We start from the raw sequence: 21853 nt of genomic DNA, 5'->3' as shown, positions 1-21853 counted from the left end.
CAGGGTAGCACACAACTCACCGCTTGCCCTGGGTCCTTCTCGTCCCACGTCAGGGACCCTGCTTTGGGGGTGCTAGGAAGTAAGGGCAGCTGAGGCTTAGGTCGAGAGAACAGATGCCCTGGAGGAAAATATTATGTAGAGTCAAATAACTCCCAGGTTACAAAAGCATGGCATTTGCTAAGTCTTCCTGTGTCCATACAAAAAGGACATGGCTCTGAATAAACTATGCAAAGGACTCAAGGAGAGGAGAAAAAGAATATTTACAAGTCAACAGAATACTAAGAAAGAAGCTACAAATAAACACAGAGGAATGGGAGCACTGTGACGGGAGTAACCCAATAAACCTAAACTCCCTGAGGCTATGTTATCCTACACATGACCCTGAGAGCCAGGTAGAAGTGCCAAGGCGCATTGGGGAAAGTCTGAAGCAAACTGAGGAGAGCCAGTTTGGTTGGTTTTGTCTTTTTTTTTAATTTTTGCTTTTTGAGTCACACCTGGGGATGCACAGGGATTACTCCTGGCTCTGCACTCAGGAATTACCCCTGGCGGTGCTCAGGGGACCATATGGGATGCTGGGAATTGAACCCGGGTCCGCCGCGTGCAAGGCAAATACCCTACCCACTGTGCTGTTGCTCCAGCCCCTGGTTTTGTCTTTTATCCCAGTGTTTTCAGAAAGGGAAAAAAATGTTTTTTAGACGACTGTCAGGCAGGCAGAGGTGGCGTGCTCACACATAGATTGTTTTCTTTTTTTCCTTGGAATGGGGTGGGGGTGGAGGCTCGGAGGCTCGGTCACACCTTGTGGTGCTCAGGGACTACTCCCAGCTTTGTGCTCGGGGACTCTGTGCCAGGGGTCAAACCTGGGCCTCCTACATGCAAAGCAGGCTCCCCACTCGGCTACCTCTCCAGCCCTCACCTGTGGTGCTTTTTGTTTGGTTGGTTTTTGGTTTTATTGATTTGTTTTGTTTTTGGCTTTTTGGGTCACACCCAGCGATGTGCAGGGGTTATTCCTGACTCTGCATTTTGAAAGTACTCGTAGCAAGGCTCAGGAGAGCATCTGGGATACTGGGGGATCGACCCCTTGTCATTCGGGCACAAGACAAACGCTCTACCTTCTATCACTTTAGCGCCCCACATGTGGTTTTTAAAAGTAGGTTCTTAAATCTTCGTTATTGGATACAAGTCTCACATTTTACAACCTCCTATTTTTCTTGTGACAACCCACTGAGAGGGTGTTTCCATTGGCACAGTTGTGTCAGGCTGTGGGGGGTGATTTTATAAGAAATCATCTCACACTTGATTTACTGAGTCCAACTCTGTGCTCAGGGCTGGGAGTCAGTTTTTAAACTACTAAAAAGTAATACAGCAGAGTAGGTCTGGAACCCGCTAATTTGCTCATCAGTGATGCATTATTTTTTTTTAGGAAGCCATTAGGACTGAATTATATATTTTTTCTTACCCTCAAAGTGGATCTCAGTCTGAAGTCTATTTCTGAAATCAAAATATGGTGACTCCAGTAGATTAGTTCTTGTGGTTTTGTAGTTCCCTGTACCTTTAAAACACCTTTTCAGATTATGCACAAGAAGCAAAATCAACTTCACTTTAAATATTTATTGCATTTAGAACATTCCATGTATTTGTAGACAAGTCATAATTTTTAAAAGTATATTATTTTGCAATCCCATATGAAATGAAGCGTGATGAAAATTCTGAACTGTTGGGTGAAATCACTGGATTCAGAGCCAAGCAGTCCATCTTTCTCGCCAGACCTCCGGTGCTGAGGACTGAGGACAAGCCAGCAATGGCCTTTCCTGCCCTTTTCCTGGCTCCTCAAAATGCTGTTTATCACCAGGGACTGTACGATGGAATGCTTGAAAAACAGCTCTAAGCCAGATCTCAGAAATTCCCCTCTTTTACACACACTTTTTCAGAAAACTACCAAAGGGTATTGTCCAGGAAAACAACAATGAAAGTGAAAGGAGGTGGGGGAAGGAGCCAAAGCAAGGAGAGGTAAATGGATGGTGGACGGCGCCCAGGAAGGCGCGGGAGCTCTGCCAAAACAACCGGGAGTTTTGCAGGAACAAACAGGAGGGAGCGCTTCCAGGAAAATGTTGAACTGATGAGTTTCCTGGGAGGTTTGACCAGGCAACTCTTTCATGTAGAGTTGGGCCCATCTGGCCAGATGCCAGGCAAGTAAAATAGTTGTGCAGCAAAGAAAAAATAATAATAATTTAAAAAATCAACAAATTCTTAAAAGTATGTTTTTCCCTCTTCCTCGCCGAACTTGTTGGCTTTGACATTGCTGCCGTGACCAGACACGCTGGCTTGTGGGGTTTGCACACTTGGTGGTCGTGATGCTCATGGGGCTGCACCTGTGGGTGTGCTGCTTGTACTGCTGGTGGGTGTGGGTCACTGGAGACTGCACATTGTGTGGTGCCAGGAGCACAAGTGGTCATTCGCTTGCGATTACATTCAGCATGAGGGTGTGTGAGTAGGTGTCAAACTCTTGTCCTTATGCCTGCCAGACAGGCACGTTATTACTGAGCTACCCCTGTGTCCAGAGTACACTTCTGGTACCAGTTTTTGCCTTCAGCACTTCCAAAGTGTGTGTATGTGTGTGTGTGTGTGTGTGTGTGTGTGTGTGTGTGTGTGTGTGTGTGTGTGTGTGTGTGTGTAAGAGAGAGAGAGAGAGAGAGAAAGAGAAGAGAGAGCCCAGAGAAGGAAAATGAAGGGTAGGGAAGGATCACAATGATCTATTAATTTTTCTGGTCAGAAAACTAAAAAGCAAAAAAAAAAAATTGCTTGATCCACTTGGCTACTAATTTAGTAGTATCACTTGACCAGTATCCACTTGGGTTTTTTAGTTCTTTATGGGAAAATTCATGGAAAATATAACAGACTTGTGCTTATGGAAGAGCCATCATTTTCATCCAATGTTATCACATCTGGCCGTTGAAAAATACATCCAGTTCCTCGTCAAAGCCAGCATTGTCCATTTGAACTGATCTGGCACCCAGGAAGGCAGATTGAAACTTTGAAGTGGAAAGCAGCAATCGAACCTTGGGTGTAGGCAGACACCCCGGCCCCCCCCCACATACACACACACACACACACACAGACACACACACACAGACACACACCCTCAGAACCTGCTTATATATTGAAATCAGCAGTCTTCTTTGTCCTCACCCAGTGTTCACTTCAACTGAGACACAAAGGCTCTTGAGAAGCCCAGTGCTGTGAGTCACCTTGTCACTGTTGTGCATTGTGTGGGGGGCAGGCAAGGGTTGGAACGCTTTCCTGGGAAGAACCATCCTGAGTTGATCAGTGGCTGGAATCCAGAGCTGTGCAGGTTATTTTAAATTGCTTGAAGCCCCAGGGCCAAGTCTCTTGAAATGTTAAGGGTGATGTTTTTGTGAAGCTCAGGTTAGTGGCAGCAGGGAAGGGAAAGAAAAAGGCCAATGTTGGTGTGTTGGTTTGTTACCCAAAGGCAAGTCGATGAGCACTACAGGTCTCGCCTAACTGCGCATGCGTGCCCTCCTCACTGGGCGCCCAAACTCCCCTGGCCTTCGGGCACTTTGTCCTGCCCTGAGTCTCAAAACCCCCCTCATCACCGGAATCATAACCACATCGTCAACAACAGCCAGAGTTCAGAGTTGACAGCAAGATGTGCCCGTTAACGGGGATGCATCGTGGCTGCAAACAGTCATTAGAGAGAGCAACCTTGCAAGGGAAACAGGAAAATGCCTTTTCTCCATAAAAACAGCCAACAGAAACCCCGAGACCCAGGAAGGCTAGGTGGTTCTCCACACCCTGGCACCTAGGATGGATGCAAAGTAACTGATCTGAGCCCTGGAGTCAGTCAGAGGCCAGACTTGAGCCCCAGCTGCTGTGGCTTCACCTGCGCCTGGGCGCTCCCGCCTGTTGCGTCTCTGCATCCCCTCGTAGAGACCACAGCCACCCCCATTTCCTTCTAAGGGCTCATCTTCCGTGTGAGATGGGCTGGAAGGCATATCATCTAGGCCCTGGGAGCAGTTTGCCAGATGTCCATGACCAAGCTCTTAACTTATAGTTAAGCATTAGGCACTTTGGCCAGGCCCATCTCAATGCCAGGGTAGCACACAACTCATCGCTTGCCCTGGGTCCGTCTCGTCTCTCGTCGGGACCCTGCTTTTGGGGGTGCTAGGAAGTAAGGGCAGCTGAGGCTTAGGTCGAGAGAACAGATGTCCAGGAGGAAACTATCATGTAGAGTCAAATGACTCCCAGGTTACAAAAGCATAGCATTTGCTAAGTCTTCCTGTGTCCATACAAAAAGGACATGGCTCTGAATAAACTATGCAAAGGACTCAAGGAGAAGAGAAAAACAATACAAGTCAACAGAACACTAAGAAGCTACAAATAAACACAGAGGAATGGGAGCACTGTGACGGGAGTAACCCAATATACCTAAACTATCTGAGGCTATGTTTTCCTACAGCCAGAGACATTTTACTTTCAAAAGTGGGATTTCTTTGCCATCGTGAAATGTCCTAACACAATTGTTGTGGCTTTCATCACGTCCAATACCTTGCATTTTTCGCCCTTAGAACCAGCATAACCCATAATCCATGGGTGAGACTCATTACAGCGATGCTAACCAGGTGTGCAGCGGAGAAGAAGGAAGGACTGAGCGATGAAGTTTTGAAAATCTGCCGTTCCTTATATAACACCAAGCACATGCTCCCTGCAGAGGTGAGTGGATGGTCCGGATGGTCCAGGTGGTCTTCCCGGGGATGTGTCTCTTTTATCCAAATTATTTATTATAGCAATATCAGTTACTATGCCGGAGGAGAAGAAAAATGAGCTTAAATTATTGGTAGTTATAGGTTAAGGGTCTTAAGTTATGGGTGAAAAATCTGTCACTCATTGGTAACGGATCAGATGAAGAAAACAGTGCTCTTCAAGGAGGCTCGGAGGTAGTTTGCTCTTGTTGCAGGCTCTGAAGTACCGTACGCCAGAGCATAGCCAATTCTTAATCCCCTCAGATGCGCTTTTATGTCTAACTGGAGCTTATGTCCCACGGGGTCACGGTAGTCCATGTTGTCTTGGAACCAGACCAGTTGTAGTGTATGAGTGAGTTTCGCACACATCTGCTAGCCGGCCACTTTGACACTGACTGCTTGGGTCGTCATTCTGTTGAGTCCACAACCACGGTTTTTATTCTCTATGGTAAACACAGTAAAAATTCAGACGCCTCTATCTTGACCTCGGTACTCTTGGATTCTATAATATGACTGTGTCGATGCTCTCCTTTTGGTGTGTGTGTGTGTGTGTGTGTGTGTGTGTGTGTGTGTGTGTGTGTCTAGCGATTCTAAGGTAAGTACACGTAATTACAGCCTGCTGCTGTTGCACTGACCTGACAATGCCTCAGATGTAAGCATTAGGATAATGGCACTAAATTGATTAATTGGTTTCACATTTCTACCCACGTAGTTGATAAACATAGTAGAAAATTATGAATATGGTTCTTTGCATCCTCATTGTAATCACTCAAGGAAAATATTCTCATTATGAATGCACATTTAATGAATTGTTTTCTGATTGAGGGACTGGATAAGTGTTTTCTGATTTGAATTTAAAGTATTTCATCCGTTCAAAGAAGTCTTCCAGCCACCAGAGTAAGAACATTCTTCTGTAAAATATTTATATATTAAATATGTTACGTAATTTTATCAATCTTGTAGGTCCTATAAAATATTAAAATAGTTATGAGGTTGGAGCAACGATAGGCAGGGCACTTGCCTTGCACACAGCTCACCTGGGTTCTGTCCCTGGCACCATATATGCACCCACACACACACATACCCGGCCCACCAGAGTGTTCCCTGAGCACCACCAGATATGGCACCCCCCAAAAAGAAGAAAAAAACCAAATTAAAATATTTAACGAAATAGTGATATTTCATTTGGACTGAGTACCATGCTCTGTTATTGCCAGCTACTCACCTGGCATCTGCTCTGCTCCGTTGTGAGCACCTGGGCTGTCCCACAGCTGCAGGATTCACCACTCGGCAGGGAGTGGCCACCTGACCGTTGAGTTTGTTATCCCCTCCCGAGTAAGAGGGATGGAAGCAACCTGGGATTCAGCTTTGCCTCAGTAAAAGCTAAGACTGAGCTCAGGCTGCTCTGCTGAAGCTAGGTTAGAATGAGGCTGTCTGGGATGTGTTGTGGCTGTGTGACAAGCTGGCAGTATCAGGGGTGTTGCCGTCTTTGACAGGGACTCGCACTCCCGGACCCTGACTCCCCTTGTCTCCTTTAGCCTTCATCACCACCTGTAAGCGGGTGTCTCGATCCCCACTTGGTAAAGCGTGAATTTGAGGCGCTACACATCAGGGTGCTGCTCTGGGTCACCCAGACCGTATTGGGTGGGTTTGTTTCGAATTAAGTTTCTTTTTTTTTTTCTTTTTTTTTGGAATGGTTTAAATATTTATTTATTTATTTTTAATTTATTTTTTAATTTATTTTATTGAATCACCATGTGGACAGTTACAAAGTTCTCAGGCTTATGTCTCAGTTATACAATGCTCAAATACCCGTCCTTTCACCAGTGCCCATATTCCACCACCAAAAAAAACGCCAGTATACCTCCCACTTCCCACCCCCCATCCCCCCACCCCCCACCTGCATAACTGATAAATTTCACTTCATTTTCTCTTTCATTACATTCTCTTTCATTACATTCCATATTTCAACACAAAACTCACTATTGTTGGAGTTTCAACACAGAACTCATTATTCTTGTTGGAGTTTCCCTTCCAAAAATACGACCCTACTTACCAGGAAGCATTTGATAATTAGTTTTCCATTGATGAGAATGAAGAGATATCGTGGCCACGCGGTTTAGGATTTCTGTATTTTAGTAATTAAGTCCAGGGAGATTTATGTTGGAAATTGCATCATTTCCCTTCCTGGGGCAGCATGGAGCAGAGGCTTAGTTCACAGTCTAGAGATATGGCGGACGCCACACTGCCTCTTCCCACAAAGGGAAGAAAAACCAAGGAAGGATATTTCCCCTCCTCAGCCGGCATGGGGCAAAAGCTTAGTTCACAGTCTGGAGACATGGCTGCAAGCACTTGCTGGGACCAGAAATAATGTAGCTGCCTTCTGGATCTTGGTCATTCAGCAGCAAAACAGCCGACAAAAGCATGGCCACCCGGGTCGAATCTCAGCGGAGCGCGAGCCGGTATCGGCCCCAGCCCGCGAGACTTCGAATTAAGTTTCTTTGTTGGAATGCTGTTTGTTTTTTGTTTCAGTGTTGTTTTGAATGCTTGAGAAATGGGTACTTCAAACGAGCCATTCCTACTGTACTTGGGACACGTGCATATGGGAAAGCCTGTTCTGTCGTGGGTGTATGATTTTCATTGTCAGGTTCCCCCCTCTCGACATTTCCTTCAGGAATGGCCTCGAGGGTGCAGCGTCTCAGTGTTTCAATATGGGAGCTATAAGATCGCCGCCACTGCTTAGATACATCCTTGGTATTTTTGGGTTTTTTTATATTATCATTGATTTGTCTCACTGTGATTAGTTCTAAAGGCAAGGAAGTTAACCGAAAATATGGCCACTGCATCTTTGAGCCTGACATACTATTTTATTCACATGTATGTTTATTAAAAATAAAATTCTGTGGGATTCAACTCCCTGACATGCTCCTACGGCAAAATTGAAGTACTTTGACAAATAGAACAATAATGTCTATTTTATCTTGATCTCAGAGTCATCTAGTCAGCAATTTCTAGCTGTTTTAAGAAAATGAGAATAGATAACCTAACACCTTGAAGTTATTCCGTAAATTATCCCTCAGACCGAATCATGGAGAGGGCTTCACTTGCCTCCCCCTCCTTATTGGACCAGCGACCTTCAGAACAGAGAACACACATGGCGTGCCTTGGATGACCTTTCAGTGCCTGTACTGCAAACCATAATGCGAGAGAGAGAGAGAGAGAGAGAGAGAGAGAGAGAGAGAGAGAGAGAGAGAGGAGGGAGGGAGGGAGGGAGGGAGGGAGGGAGGATGGGAGGGAGGGAGGAGCATCATCATGTACTGTAGGGGCACATTGTGGCGGAGTTGGCTGGCAGGAGGGAAACTGGGGAAATTGGTGGTAGGGAATGTACACTGGCAAGGGGCAGGTGTTGGAACATCGTATGACTGAAATCCAATCATGAACAACTTTGTAATTGTATCTCATGGCGATTCAATTAAAAAAGAAGGAGGAGAAATTACATATCGTCTCTCCTGGAACAGGACATGTATCACCATGACAATCCCGCCAAACTGTCTGGACCTTTACCTCTGTTCTCCGAGGTGGTTTATACTTGGTGCTCTCAAAGGAGGCTTGACTTTTGTTATTTTTTCAAAGTCTCCAGGCTACCAGGAGATTGAGCTGATCTTTCATTCTGTTTACTCCATCACACACAATTCACTGCCTGGCAAAAATCCCTGAGTTTTCAAGGAGAATGGAACTAGAGTGGGTCCTTACCACCTCTCTGTTCTAACTTGGTGAGATGAAAGATAACTATCGTCCTGTGGCTCTTTGCTGCAGTGCCTTCTCTTCCGTGTCTGTTCTGTTACTGGGAATATCTGGAGAGTGATGTCGTAGGCTGCCATTATTAAGGAAACTGTGCAAACTGTCTGTAGTATTTGTACTGATCACTAACTGTGCTCAAATGCAATTTAAAATGGTTACAAAGCAATGAACGCAGTTTTTAGGGTGTGAAAGTGTCCTGTTAAGTTTGTTTTACCACATTTAGAAATTTCACAATCTGATTTCAGAGTTCCATAATATTTAATATCACTGGAGGATTAAATTCCCTGTGGTTTCTACTTTTTAAATTCAGAACCCACGGTGGCCTTTCTCTATGCCTTCTGGGTGTGTTTGCTTAATTGTTGGTGACAGGATTCTTAAAGGGCCTCATACTTTCCTTCATTTCATCCACACTTCCTGTCCCTCCACTAAACTCCCATACTTAGAGAGTTTGATTTCTTTGTGGCTCTTTGTTGTTTTTTCTTTCCTTTTTTCTTTTTTGGGGTCACACCCAGCAATGCTCAGAAGCTACTCCTGACTTTTCACTCAGGATTACTCCTTGCAGTGCTTGGAGGATGCCAGGAATTGAACCCAGGTCAGCTGCATGCAAGGCAAAACGCCCCACCCACTGTACTGTCACCCTGGCCCTCTTCGGTGGACTGTTTTAAATTGCCTACTGTTGTCCATGGTACTTGTTTAAGTATGACCAAAATGAATCTACTGGTGGAAAACATCAGAAGGATACAATCACTTTCTCACAGGTCTTATGCCACACATCTTGAAAGAGGTGTGTCCTCCTTGTGCTCAGCTTGTAACCATGGCAATATAGAAAGCATCTTTCAGAGTGGGGAAAATGTGCAATAAGAAATTTTCATAAAACAGGCTACTGGCATTTACGAGCTTAAAATGCCAAGTCCTGGGGCTGAAATGATAGTACAACAGGTAGGGCACTCGCCTTGCACATTTCCTACCCCAGTTCCATCCCCAGCACCTCATATGGTTCCCTGATTGCTGCCAGAAGTGATCCCTGAGCACAGAGACAGGAGTAAGCCCTGAATATCACTGGGTGTGGCCCTAACCCTAAACATAAATAAATAAGTAAATAAAACTACTAAATCTTTGTAACTGCCCTTGAAGGTTCATGATTCTCTGAGACACCAAGTGGTGCAGTTATGTGTATGCTGCACACCAGCTAAGGCGTGAACCTCGCCAACCCCCGGCTCCTAAATCTCAGAGTGATTACTCGCCCATAACTCAGACACTTTTGATGTGCAAGGCACCTGATGCTTAGAATCAGAGGTCACGCACCCCTGCCCACCTGAACCCCACGGGGCTCTTCTGCAGGCCTTGCTGCATCTTTCAGTGCTACTTCCTGAGGTCAGCAGTAGGGTTAGGTTAAGAAAAAGAAGGACCCTGGGTGTATCTGACAACCGTCAGCCCTGGAGCCTACTCTCCACAACTCAAGATACGGCACAGCCCACAGGGTTCTCGGTGCCCTGAGCCCAGGCCTACCTGCTCCTTTGCATGCAGGGCCTCTTTCTGCTGCCCTGTGTCCTAAGGATCGGGTAGGTTTAGCCTCAGGTACTGTACCGGGGGGTGTGATGGTTTTCCATACCACACCAACCCTTCTTTCAGCTTCCAGATCCCTTCATCAGTCTCATAATAAATTGCCCTCTTCCATCACCAGGGAAAACATCCAACAATCATAGCGTCATACTGAAGTACATAATAAGTGTTTACCCAGTAGCTGCTAGCAAACAGATGAGGCCTCCTCAGCAGCTCCTCTAGGTGAGCGCCTCCATTTTTGTAAGTCCTGATCTGGCTCAGGGCCACCTAGCTCTCCTGCGTATTTAAAGGAGTATTCAGGTCATTTCATAACATTTTTTCATCTGCTCATGGGGAAATAGCTTAAGAGGCACGTGGCCATGGGGCTAGAGCTCAAAGGGTAGCTCCACGTGCAGGAAGCCCAGGTTCCATCCCCCTGGCTCCCCAAGTACTGCCAGGAGCATCCCCCCCCCCCCCCCCGAAGCACTGAGCCAGGAGTAGACACTGTACACCACTAGCACGTGTGGCCCAAGAGACAAAGACAGAGCTCATCAAAGTGTGTAATATGGAATACTTGTTTTTCAATTCTTGATAGCTGGTTGAATAAGCGAAAGTGGGACTCCAAAGGGAGGGCTATAGAAACAAGAACGATAGAGTTAGTGTCTCAAGCCAGTTTGGCATGCAAAGAAGGAAGAGTATCATTGCCCTCGAAGTGAGGCCAGTAGACAAATGAGTGATCCAGTGATGCATGATGACAGGTGAGGGAGGAAGCCTGTGCCGCATGCACTGGGAACATGGGTACCAACCCTAGAAACTCTGAGGCAGCATTGCAGGACATGGGCTTTTCCTGCTATTTTAGGAAGAAACTGAACAGTATATGTTAAAAAAAAAAAAGGCTAATCAGACAGAGAGATGGCAGGGTTTATGTCACCTAGCATGGTCCAGAGTTCTGAGAAGGCTGGGCACTGCAGCTGCCCTCACCGGCCTGGTAGGCGCTGTCCATGAGTGGCCATTCAACTTCAACGAAAGGGGCTAAATTTAAGGTGCGATAGCCACCAGGTGACAACCTGTAAGGTCAGTAGTCAAGGCTCTTGGGCCTTTAAGTGATGTGACGGTGAGAAATCTATGTGTATCCAAATCACAAGCGTTAGTACTAGTTAAGCATGTGATCCAGACCATAGTAAGCACCTTCCAGAGGAAGTTTGCTGAGGCGGTGCGGTGGCAGGCGGGAGGCAACCGTGGGTCATCGGTGAGGGGTGCTGGTGTTGGAGCCGGTTTGGGGTTGGAACATTGAATGCCTGAATACATTGTCGGCAGCTTTGTAGCTAATTTTGTAAAAAAAAAAAAAAATGTGAGGCATTAGTGACATCTCAGATGCTCACCGGCACACGTGCTAGAGGCGCTCTTGCCAGTCACCACGTGTCAGAGCTCGGCACCGTGTTGGACAGGCCCTCCCGGGGCTCACTCCGAGGATGTGTGGGGAGGGCAGTGGCCCTGTCGTCTGGGACAGCTGGGCCCCGTGTCGGGCGGGGTCTGCTTCAGCCTTTCCTAAACGCTATCTGCAGGGTGCAGCACCCCAGGTGAAAAACCCGCACATTTCCCTGGCGCAGAGGCCGGGTTTGTGTCCGTGCAGTGGGGCCCCTCTTCTGCACTGGAGCCCCGCCGGCGCGGAGCCTGCTCTCCAGGTTGCATTCACAGGTAGCGGGAACTGAGAACGCCTTGCCGGCTTCCAGCAGAGACAGCACTTACAAAACCCGATAACAAGTGGGATTCCGAAGAGACCTGGATCCAAAGCTTTCCGAAGGAGCTCGTGTCATCTGCACTTGATCTACAGCTTGTAGCAATTTAAAGGAATGTAAAAATGGCATACATTTGGGTTTTGTTTTTTTTTTCTCTGAAACACAACTCTTCAGCCCCTCGGAGGATACCGAATCCCAATTCTTTGGAAAACAACCCTCGCTTATATAATGAGGTGGCATTCACTGTCGGCTCCTTTGTCCAGGGGTGTTTTTGTGTGTTTGTTTGTTTGTTAGTATTGTTTTTTATGTGACAATAATGCCAAGAACTTGGGTTGCACCAACTTGACAGGGAAGACTCCCTTGTCAACTGACTTTTTATTCCCTTACACTTTTGTTGTGGAGGAGTGTCATGTGTTAGTTCAAATAACAGACCGTTCTCCTGTGACAGCTTCAGACAGTATAATAAAGAGCTCAGGGAAATTCAGCCCCATCTCAGGAGATGGAAATGCGATTCTGTTTTCCTGGACTGTTTTTCATGAAGATGGACTATCTTAAGCATGTCAAGCTGTCCTCACTTTGATATCAGAACCATCGCCAGTTAATCATTTAAGCCAGCGGTTTCCTTTGAAGTGATGATAGCTAGATCCTGTGGATGATATCAGGGATGCAGGATAGGTTTCATGGTGTATGGAGTGCCCACCATAGGCTGAGCATTGTGAGCCAGTATTCATTCACGCTTACTTGCACGCATACGCAAAAACTCTGCACAGTAAATGTAATTTGCCGCCACTTCGCTTCTGCGAGAATTAGGACTCTGGGCACCTTGGACACCAAATAACAGTCCTTTATCCGTCCCGTGGGAAACGAAGCCGCCGGTCAACGCTCTGCGGTGGGTGTGGATGAACGTCTGAGCTTGTGACCCGGAAACAGGGAAAACCTGGGGCTCCTGCTGGGCGTTGTGTGCTCACCGGAGCACACACGGGGAGGGATGGGAAGCCGCCGGGGCCCCCCTCACGTCTCTGCACTTTGCGCTTCCAGTGTGTGAAGGAGCTGAGCGCGCTGCTGCGGAGCCAGTCCCTCCTGCTCCCGTCCTGGAAGCTTCTCCTCGAGAGCCAGGACGCGAGTCTGCACGCGGACGCCCTGGAGCAGATCACCGCCGTGACCCAGGTACTCCCAGCGCCACACGCTCTTTCTCCCGGGGCCCCGGGGAGGGAATTGCGCCGTCGGGCTCATCACCCAGACCCCCGCCTGGCTGGAGACGCTCTGCAGTGTCTCGCCTTCTGGCTCCTTCCGTCCCATCTGAGATGTAGATATTCGCTCTTGACGTGTCCAGCCGCCCCTCTCCTGAGCGACACCGCAGTCAGATGCTGAGGGGGAAACCCAGATAATGAGAGCGCTGCCCTCGAGATCTGGTGTGTTCCTCTCTTTTAAGAAACCGTCCAAGCAGTTTAGAGCTAGCACTCATCCATGCTACTTGAAATTTGGGGTGAAGTTGCCCCTAGCATCCGGCAGCTTGTCCTGCTGGGAAGCGTGTGTCTGGTTATCTGGTAATTAGAGGCGAGAAAGTGGCTTCTAGTGGTGCTTCTGGCACCAGAGGAAACGTCTGACTCTCGTTTCCTTGGGCGGCCTCAGCAGCACAGGAGCAGCGCGCCGGCTGGGGGAAGGAGACGCGGAAGTCAAGGCCTGGGGTTTCTCCCCCATGGCTCCTTGCCTTGCTGCGGCTAAGGAAGAAACTTGTCTTTCCCTTTTAAGAGCCTGCTCTTCAGGATGCGATCGCTCGGGGTTGTGTGCTAACGACTCCGCACCGTCTGATTCTTTCTGAAACCCTCCTCTCGGGGGTCATTCTTTGCCTTGAAGTATTTATGTTCATGTCCGTGTGAGTTTGTGCACACATGCTAGACGCAATAATTTCATGTTCTCTCTATAAATCTGTGCCCAGTGCGTGTACGTAGAAAGATGTGTAACTGTGTTGTCCATCTGGGACCAGAGAAGGGAGGGGAATCTCCGAGCTCCATGCCCACTGCACAGGACTACGGAGAGACGGATGAACGCCCGGCATGGATAGCAGGTTTTGTCAGTGACAAAGGAGATGGGAAGGCATAAAGACGGTTATAGAAAACAGAACATAACTGCACTCAGGGACAGCTATCAAAAGCAGGGAAAGAACAGTCTCAAGCCCTTAACGCTTATTTTGGATGCGTTACTGAAATCATGTCGAGTGTTTGCAAAACATGATGCCCCTCGTTGTCACTGATGGTTGATCTGAACAGGGCCCGCGTGGAGAGCTGGCCGGGGTGGGGAATGGCCAGTGCTGGTCTGCTGCCTGCCCACCTGCTTTCATGTGCCAAAATCAAAGTTGCATAACCTTGGGGATTCACACAAAAGTCAAAATTTCAGGCTTTTTTTCTTAGCTTATCTTTTTGATAAAGCTAAGAAATGAGAGAAGGAAAAGCAGAAGAAACTCCCGTGCATGTTCTGAGGCCATTTGTCTCACCAGCATCACCCACTTAGCAAACATCCCTGAGATGCGCTGTGGGTCTCGTGGAGGAAATGCAGTGATGTATTATACATCGCCTTTCCACCCTGATCCTGCGTACAGCTCTCCGGATGCACTGTCAAATTCCTTAGGCGAGTGCATCAGTTTTCATTTTAAAGATTATCACAAAGGCATTTGTCAGAGCTGCAGTAACTGGTATCTCTCTCTCTCTCTCTCTCTCTCTCTCTCTCTCTCTCTCTCTCTCACACACACACACACACACACACACACACACACACTGAAATCAGAAACCAAATGGGAACAATACAACACCCATGTCATTTTTACAGGCACTAATTTACCTCCATAACACTTTCCTCTGCACTTCTGATGTGCAACTTTGTGTGAAAACTGTGATTTTTTTTTTTCTCCAAAAAGCTTCAGACTGTGGGTGAATTCCTGGGGGCTCCTTTGTGCCCTTCAGAGGCAAAACTGAAAGGCAGAACTGTAAATTGCTGCGATGGGGTGCTGGTCCCCCACGGAGACCCTTGCTTTTTAATGCCTTAACCCTACCTTCTTACATTACCGTGAGTGTTCACACAAACCCAGCCCATTTGTGACCTTTGCAGGACATGGGGAACAGTGTGCATCCTCCCATCTTAAAGTTATTTTTTAATTTTCAGCGTGGAGATGATTTAAAGCTCACGCTGCATTGGAGGGAGCAGCACAGTGAGCCTGATCCCTGCTCCCTCCACCGCTTCCACCAGCGGCGCCATCTTGCATTACTATGACATAGGCCCCGTCTCTGCCTCAGGCTCGTCAGTTCTGCATGTGCTCCTCTCTGCGGGTGTCTGGATGTAAAGTCCCACGTGGCGTTGTCCCACCCGGAGCCCTGAAAGAGAGCAGCAGTACCATCATACTAGAAGGCCTTCTAGTATGGCCTTCCGGCCTCAGCCACCTCTTATTCCCCCAACCCCCAACCCCAGCCGCCAGGGCCAGCCACTTATCTGTCTGTCCCTCTAATTGTGTCTTTTCTAGAATGCTGTAGCCATGACATGGCACCGTGAGAGGTCAAGCCACACTTTTTTTTTGGGGGGGGGTCACACCCGTCGATGCACAGGGGTTATTCCTGGTTCTTCACTCAGGAATTACTACTGGCAGTGCTCAGAGTACCATATGGGATGCTGGGATTCGAACCCGGGTCGGCCGCGTGCAAGGCAAACGCCCTACCCGCTGTGCTGTTGCTCCAGCCCCAAGCCACACTTTCCTAAGGAACTAGTTTCAATGCAGGTTCCTGCCAAGCTTTTTTTTTTTTTTTCCCTTAATCATGCCTTGGGAATACCGTGAAAACATTGACTTGCCTACTTTTTTTATTTTACAGCTCACTCTGTCCGTTAGTGGAGGGCCTGAGTTCATCAACTTCCGTTTCCAACTCCTGGATTGTTAGTGGTAGTTCCTGTGGGCGTTGAAAGGGAAACCCGCCCTAGGAAGGGCAGTCTCTCCTGCACAGTCCAGCCTCCAGGAGGAGGCGCCCCCCGCCCCCCGCATGCCTCTTGATAGCGTGCGTTAGTTTGCGGTTCCTTCGAAGCCACTGACAGTTTTATGGATGTTTTCAGTGAAAAGGCTGATGCCGAAGTGCAGATGCCCGAGACTCTGCCGCCCTCCTCTCCCGTGGCAGAGCTCGTGTCTCTCTCTGAGCTTTCCTGACACTGCAGACCTCTGCTGCTTGGCATGTAACCTTTACAGATTGCCAGCAGCTTCCTTCCTGCACCTGAAATAGCAGCTCCTTCTTAGAGATTATAGTGTGGATGAATAATTAAGATTCTCGCATGGCACAGACCGCCAGATTCCCCTCTCCATCCATCCCCGGGAGATTAGCATTCACCTTCAAAGCATCGCTCACTCCGAGGAGGTTCCTGCTGGGGGGTTTGCTTCTCATCACCGGACTATTTTCTAACCAGGCGGGAGTCTCTTGGCTCCTTTCACCAGAGCAAGCAGGTGTATATTTAGAGCAGTTTAGGAAACGGAAAGTGTTCCTGCTTCTCAATCCTCCACTTGTGCCGACTTCTGCTCCTCACGGCCTCCTCTTGTTCTTGCTCAGTGCTTCTGCCTGTATCCTAGGGACTTTCCCAGACTCTAGTGTCTATTAAACAGAACAGTTCATGGGGTGATGAGGCAAGTGTTTAGCACCTTAGCGTCTAACTAAAGGGTTCTTCCCCACACTAATAATACCATATTTTAAGTACAAACTCTGCCTGGCATTGTAATAGCCTCACTTAGCGTCTTAATAATCTTGTGAGAAGAGATGGTAGTTTCACAGATGAAAACACTTGAGACTTGGGTCATTCAGCCAGTCAGCAGACAGAGCTCAAGTTTAACTCCTGGAACAAGTGCTCAAGGTCTGTACCCAAACCTCCTGCTTCCTGGAACTTAACTAGTTGGGCTGTTTGATTCGGGGAAGGAATTCTCTTCGCAGGGAAGGGAAATTGCTGAAAGCGTCTTGACCCATGAAACATCAGCACCACAAAGACCAGAGCAGAGCTGGCCTGCTGTCCCTCCAGGGATAAGCCCACAGGGCCCAGGCCCAGCCCTGCAGGGGTGGAGCTGACCGCTCAGGGGTGGGCCAGGCCGGTGTGTTTGGATCGTCCCGTAGGAAGAGAAGTTCTTCGATGAAGTCTCCCTCTTCATTCTGAACTGGGAGAATCTTGTCCTGCCCTGAGGAGTTGTTCAGAATGAGTGAAATCCTTCTTCCCCATGACAGTCCTTTGTAAGTTAATAAATGTGGTTCTTCCCTATTTGATCTTGCAGGAGGGCACTGGCACCTCCTGATCGTGCTTAACTGGCAGGTGTCCAGGTGGGGAGGAGGGGCTTAGAGCGCCTCAGAAAAGCCCACTCAGACTGACATTTTCACAGAACCAAGGAACCATCCTACCTTTGCTGCCCTGAGTGCGGGGGCTGCCTTCTCCTCTTGGGTCCTTACACATTCCTCCTTGCCCTCACGGGACACCACGACTGGGAGATTGGGCTGCCGGGTTTGGTGCCCCCAAAGGCATTCTTTGGCTTTAGTGCTAGAATCTTCTAAAGGTACCCAAACCAAGTTAGTCCAGAGTGATCCAAACATACAGGAACGCATCAAGTAGGCTTGCTTTCTATCCTTCAGATGCTTTTGGACCTAAAATAGATGTAATTTCCTAAATAACTGCTTTCTGTTGACTCATTTTTTACCAAACTCTTATTCTCAGAAATCTGCACTTGGCTACTTAACTTCTAATACCATTTTAACCTGAACATGTCTTGATCTGTCCCTTTCACCTACATTCATCTTCAGCCTATGGTCAGGAAGTTCTGCGGTCATGGCTTTAGTGGCGGGCAACTCACTCCCTAGAGGTTAATGCCTTTGATTTGTAGGCGTCACCGGTGATTGACTCGTTCATTGTTAGTGGACACATTAGGCACTGGTTTTGCAGAGCCTGACACCGCCAGTGTGAGAAATGGGGAGGATGTTTGTAAAGATGAAATAAAGTGCTTAAATAAAATAAAATATTTTTCTAAATAAAATAAAATATGTAAAGGCATCATCCTAGTTTAGAGAAGGCAGTTCTGTCGGAACTGGAGTCTTCTCTTTGCTTGCAGGAGGCTTGGTATCAGATTCTGGCGCTACATGGACACACAAGCACAATTGGGTGTGGCCCCCAAAAAATGTATGAAGTAACTATTTCACTGAGAGATTGTCATACGAGAGGCTAAAACAAGGAATCAAATAAGATAGGAAGTACAAAGTGTAGAGCTTCTTTCACTCATGGTCCCCGAGGTACTTGCACGCATGTCGGTCCCCAAGTGGTCAGGGAGGTCAGCTCACCAGATTTCCGGAGAATTCTCTCCCATTCTCAGAGTGCATGTGACAGGACTTGTTCCAATTTTTGTTTCAAACAAGGTTTGCTGTTAAATCCCAAGACGGTAGTGTGAATGATGGTAGGCCAAGAACTGGAATCGGAATATCATTCAAATAATATCATTCATCGAAATGCAGAATACAAAAAGTAAAAATACTTCTAGGCGTTTTTCTAATTCCAAGTATATGCTTCTATTGCCCTTTCATTTTTCTACTCTTGTGGTTGATATTGTTAATTTTCCTTAGTAATGGTATTTGAAAAAGTGAGGCAAATATCCTTCTCTGAAGTGAATGGTGAAATAATATCAAATAATCTTTGAAGTCATTAAAATGAAGCCCTTGCATATATTAGACCACAAGAATTTCAGCTTTCCTCATTACTGTAATTACTCTTAGCTTTGTATAGATCCATAAAATCAAAGATTTCAGTTCAGAGAAGGTTCATTACCTATTGTTGAAACAGGAATTAAGTAGATAACATTTTAATGGTCTGGAAGAGAGTAATATTTTGTGCTTTAATAGATTTCTTTCTCAAGATCGGCAAAGTTTCATTTACTCTCAAAACTGAATTGTTGAGAGAAATGGCAAGCGTTTCACTTATTTTGTGGTGCATATTAGGCCTTCCTCTTTTAGAAAATCCTTGACTATAGTAGCCTCAGTCATTTATTGAACTTAAATTCCATACCAGGCATTGTGGTAGGTACATAAAAAAGATTGCCTCTTACTTGGAGATGATCCCTATTTCATATGTGAACACTGGAGCCCCATGGGATGGTCTTCACATGGTCACACAGTTGTTTGGTGAAGAATAAAAGGACTGAAAAATGAGTGCTAATCACACACCTTTCTTCTTTTCTTAATAAAATCTTAGCAAGCATCATTTGAGTTCAAAGTTATGATCAGAGGATTTAATCAATTAATTGCCATGGATTTTCATGTTTATTTCAGTGATCCATGCACACTCGAAAAATGACATCACCTTATATTCTTTATGTCAGACTCTTAAAAGACGCTCATTGGGCATTTGTGATTTTTCATAGACCTATACTAAAATAAATTCCTGCTCAATGAAGAGTCAGAGGTTGTCAGGAAAAAAAGAAAACCATAAACAAATATTTTAGATTATTCTGTGAGGCATAGTAACCTTTCAGCTTTGAAGTGACACAAAAAAGAAATCAGAAAGAAACAGATACTTTCCAATGTGGCCAACTTTGATCAAGCAGCAAACAACCAACACTGAACTGAAAATGGCAGATTAGAATGTTCAGTCACCGTCACTGTCACTGTCATCCCGTTGTTCATCGATTTGCTTGAGCAGGCACCAGTAACGTCTCCATTGTGAGACGTATTATTGTTTTGGGCATATCAGTATGCTGTGGGTAGCTTGCCAAGCTCTGACATGCCGGTGAGATGCTCTCAGTAGCTTGCTGGGCTCTCCGAGATGGGCAGGAATGTTCAGTATAATTCACAAATCAAAAGTGGAGGTTATACAAAGTTATACGAAGAACCCCATCACCTATGGCTGAACCACATTATAGCTCTAGCAAATGAGCAAAGGATTTGAACCTTCCACAAAGAAAAATGAAGATGAAAGAAATATATGACAGGAAATTCAACTTTGCAGAGATAGACACATCCGGCCCCTGAGATACAAATCATGTATGCCCTAGGTGAGAAAAATGGGATTTTCTCAGAGATGAAGCATGTGGAACTGAGTTGACTGACAGGCAGCGTGTCGGCTCCCACTGCTCCCCATGTACCTGTGCCCCGTGTACCTGCCACTGTTCCCCGTGTACCTGGAGGGTGGGCATAGCCTGTCTCCACTCTCTCTGTGCCAAGGTAGAAAACTTTTTTAGGCGTGGCCTTGTGTCTGTCAGCCACTGTGAAATCACACACATGGTATCTTGCAGTTCCAGCCATCTTGCAGCAAATCGCATATATATACCATGTCTTCATAATCCGTTGATCTGTCCTTAGACACCTAGGTTGTTCCGTATCTTCGCTATTGTACTGAGAGCAGCAGTAACAGACAGTGATGTGCATAGGTCCTTTTGAGTGTTTTTATGTCCTGGGGGTAGATATCCAAAAACTGGAATTGTTGAGTCATATGGCAGTTCCATTTCCTGATAACTCCCCAGACTGGTTGGAACTGGAAGATCATGTTGGGTGAAGTAAGCCAGAGGAAGAAAGACAAATGCAGGATAATCTCAGTTATCCATGTTATATAGAATACTGGATGAGGAAATATCTTACAGTGAAGGGAGGATCTTGAGATAACCCTGGACCCCAGTGCTTAGAGAGAAGGACAGAGAAGGACAGAGAAGGAAAGAATTTCAGGTGACCAAGCATCAGGGCTTCTGTTATACTGATGACCTGGATGAGTGATGTAGCCATATATTCAAAACACAGACTCAACAGCACTGAAAATATGAGATCTAAGCTACAACCATTGATCTTTTGTAATTTGCCTGTCAGCTTGGCAGGTAGGATGGGGTGGGGATAATTAGGGGAACATTGGTGAAGGGAAGTTGACACTGGTGGGGTGGGATTGGTGTTGAAATATTATATGCCTAAAATTCAACTATCAATAACTCTGTAAATCACAGTTCTCTAATTAAATTTTTTAAAAATGCACACCGCAGACAGTGCTGGAACAACAGCCCACGTGCCTCTTTACACCTTTCTATCTTTGGCCTCTCTCTAAAGACCCCTTCTGCAGGTCCACTCACAAGGTGAGAAATGGGCGAGAGCGTCAACATTCGCATAATAGTAAGCCGCTTGCATTGCGCTCACCTGACCAGGGTTCGATCCTGGCATCCTAGATGGTCCCCTGAGCACCGCAAGTCGTAATTGAGTGCAGAGCCAGGAGTAATCCTTGAGTATCACCAGGTGTCGTGACCCAAAAACAAAACAAAAAGAATTGTCAGGAGGGCCCATTGAGCCCCTAACACTCTATTAATTTCTCCCCTGTGATTTGTCTTAAGGAAGTATTTCTAGAAGAAAATATATGTAGGAAGAACGTCGTTTACTTTCAGTATCTTTCCAGTATCAGGTGATTGGCCAGTTGTAACTCAGTGGTAGAGCACTTGCCTGGTGTGTGTAAGGCCCTCGGTTCCATTCCCGGGCACTGCACGGATAATCATAGTAGTAGCAAGCAATTCTGAAATAACTGAAATGCAGCATAAGTTAACTAACTTATTTCTCCTGTTTAATAAGATATTTTGAAACCATTGAAAAAAATTAAGAATGAAAGTACACAAAATCATTGTTTAAATTCCTAACATAATGAAAAAGATAGGGTACAAATACCTGATTTATTATGAAATATTCATGCACAATTTTGGGGGAGGAAAAGAGGCAAAGTAAATTCTCTTGTGATACAGATTATCAGTGACTGCATTTTTTAAAATGATTTCCTCGATTGTCCTTTCTTCTCTCTTTAAGTCAAAAAGAAAGGCAACCTAGGTTAGAATGAGTAATGGCTAGAAAGAGCCGTGTTTCTGTGATGGGTAGCTCTGTGTTTCCGGTGCATTAAGTAAGAATTTTTGTCCAGAAACAGAAAAATGCAGACAATTGGAAGCGTAGCAAACTCATCTAGCAACTCTACGACAGGGGACGTCGCCGAGGTCCTGTTGCTCTGCTGTGC

General features: G+C 46.4%; 1 protein-coding gene across 1 annotated transcript in view; it reads left to right on the top strand.

Moving 5' to 3' along the window:
- Positions 1 to 21853, top strand: part of NBAS (NBAS subunit of NRZ tethering complex) — a 388118-nt gene that overhangs the window by 361587 nt on the left and 4678 nt on the right. The window contains exons 50-51 of the mRNA XM_055121563.1: positions 4584 to 4728; positions 12878 to 13006. Coding sequence (XP_054977538.1) covers positions 4584 to 4728; positions 12878 to 13006 — 274 coding nt within the window. The remainder of the gene's footprint in view (positions 1 to 4583; positions 4729 to 12877; positions 13007 to 21853) is intronic.

This window comes from Sorex araneus, chromosome X, assembly GCF_027595985.1.
Source record: "Sorex araneus isolate mSorAra2 chromosome X, mSorAra2.pri, whole genome shotgun sequence".
NCBI classification, from domain to species: Eukaryota; Metazoa; Chordata; class Mammalia; order Eulipotyphla; family Soricidae; genus Sorex; species Sorex araneus.
This window is presented reverse-complemented; position numbering and strand designations above follow the sequence as displayed.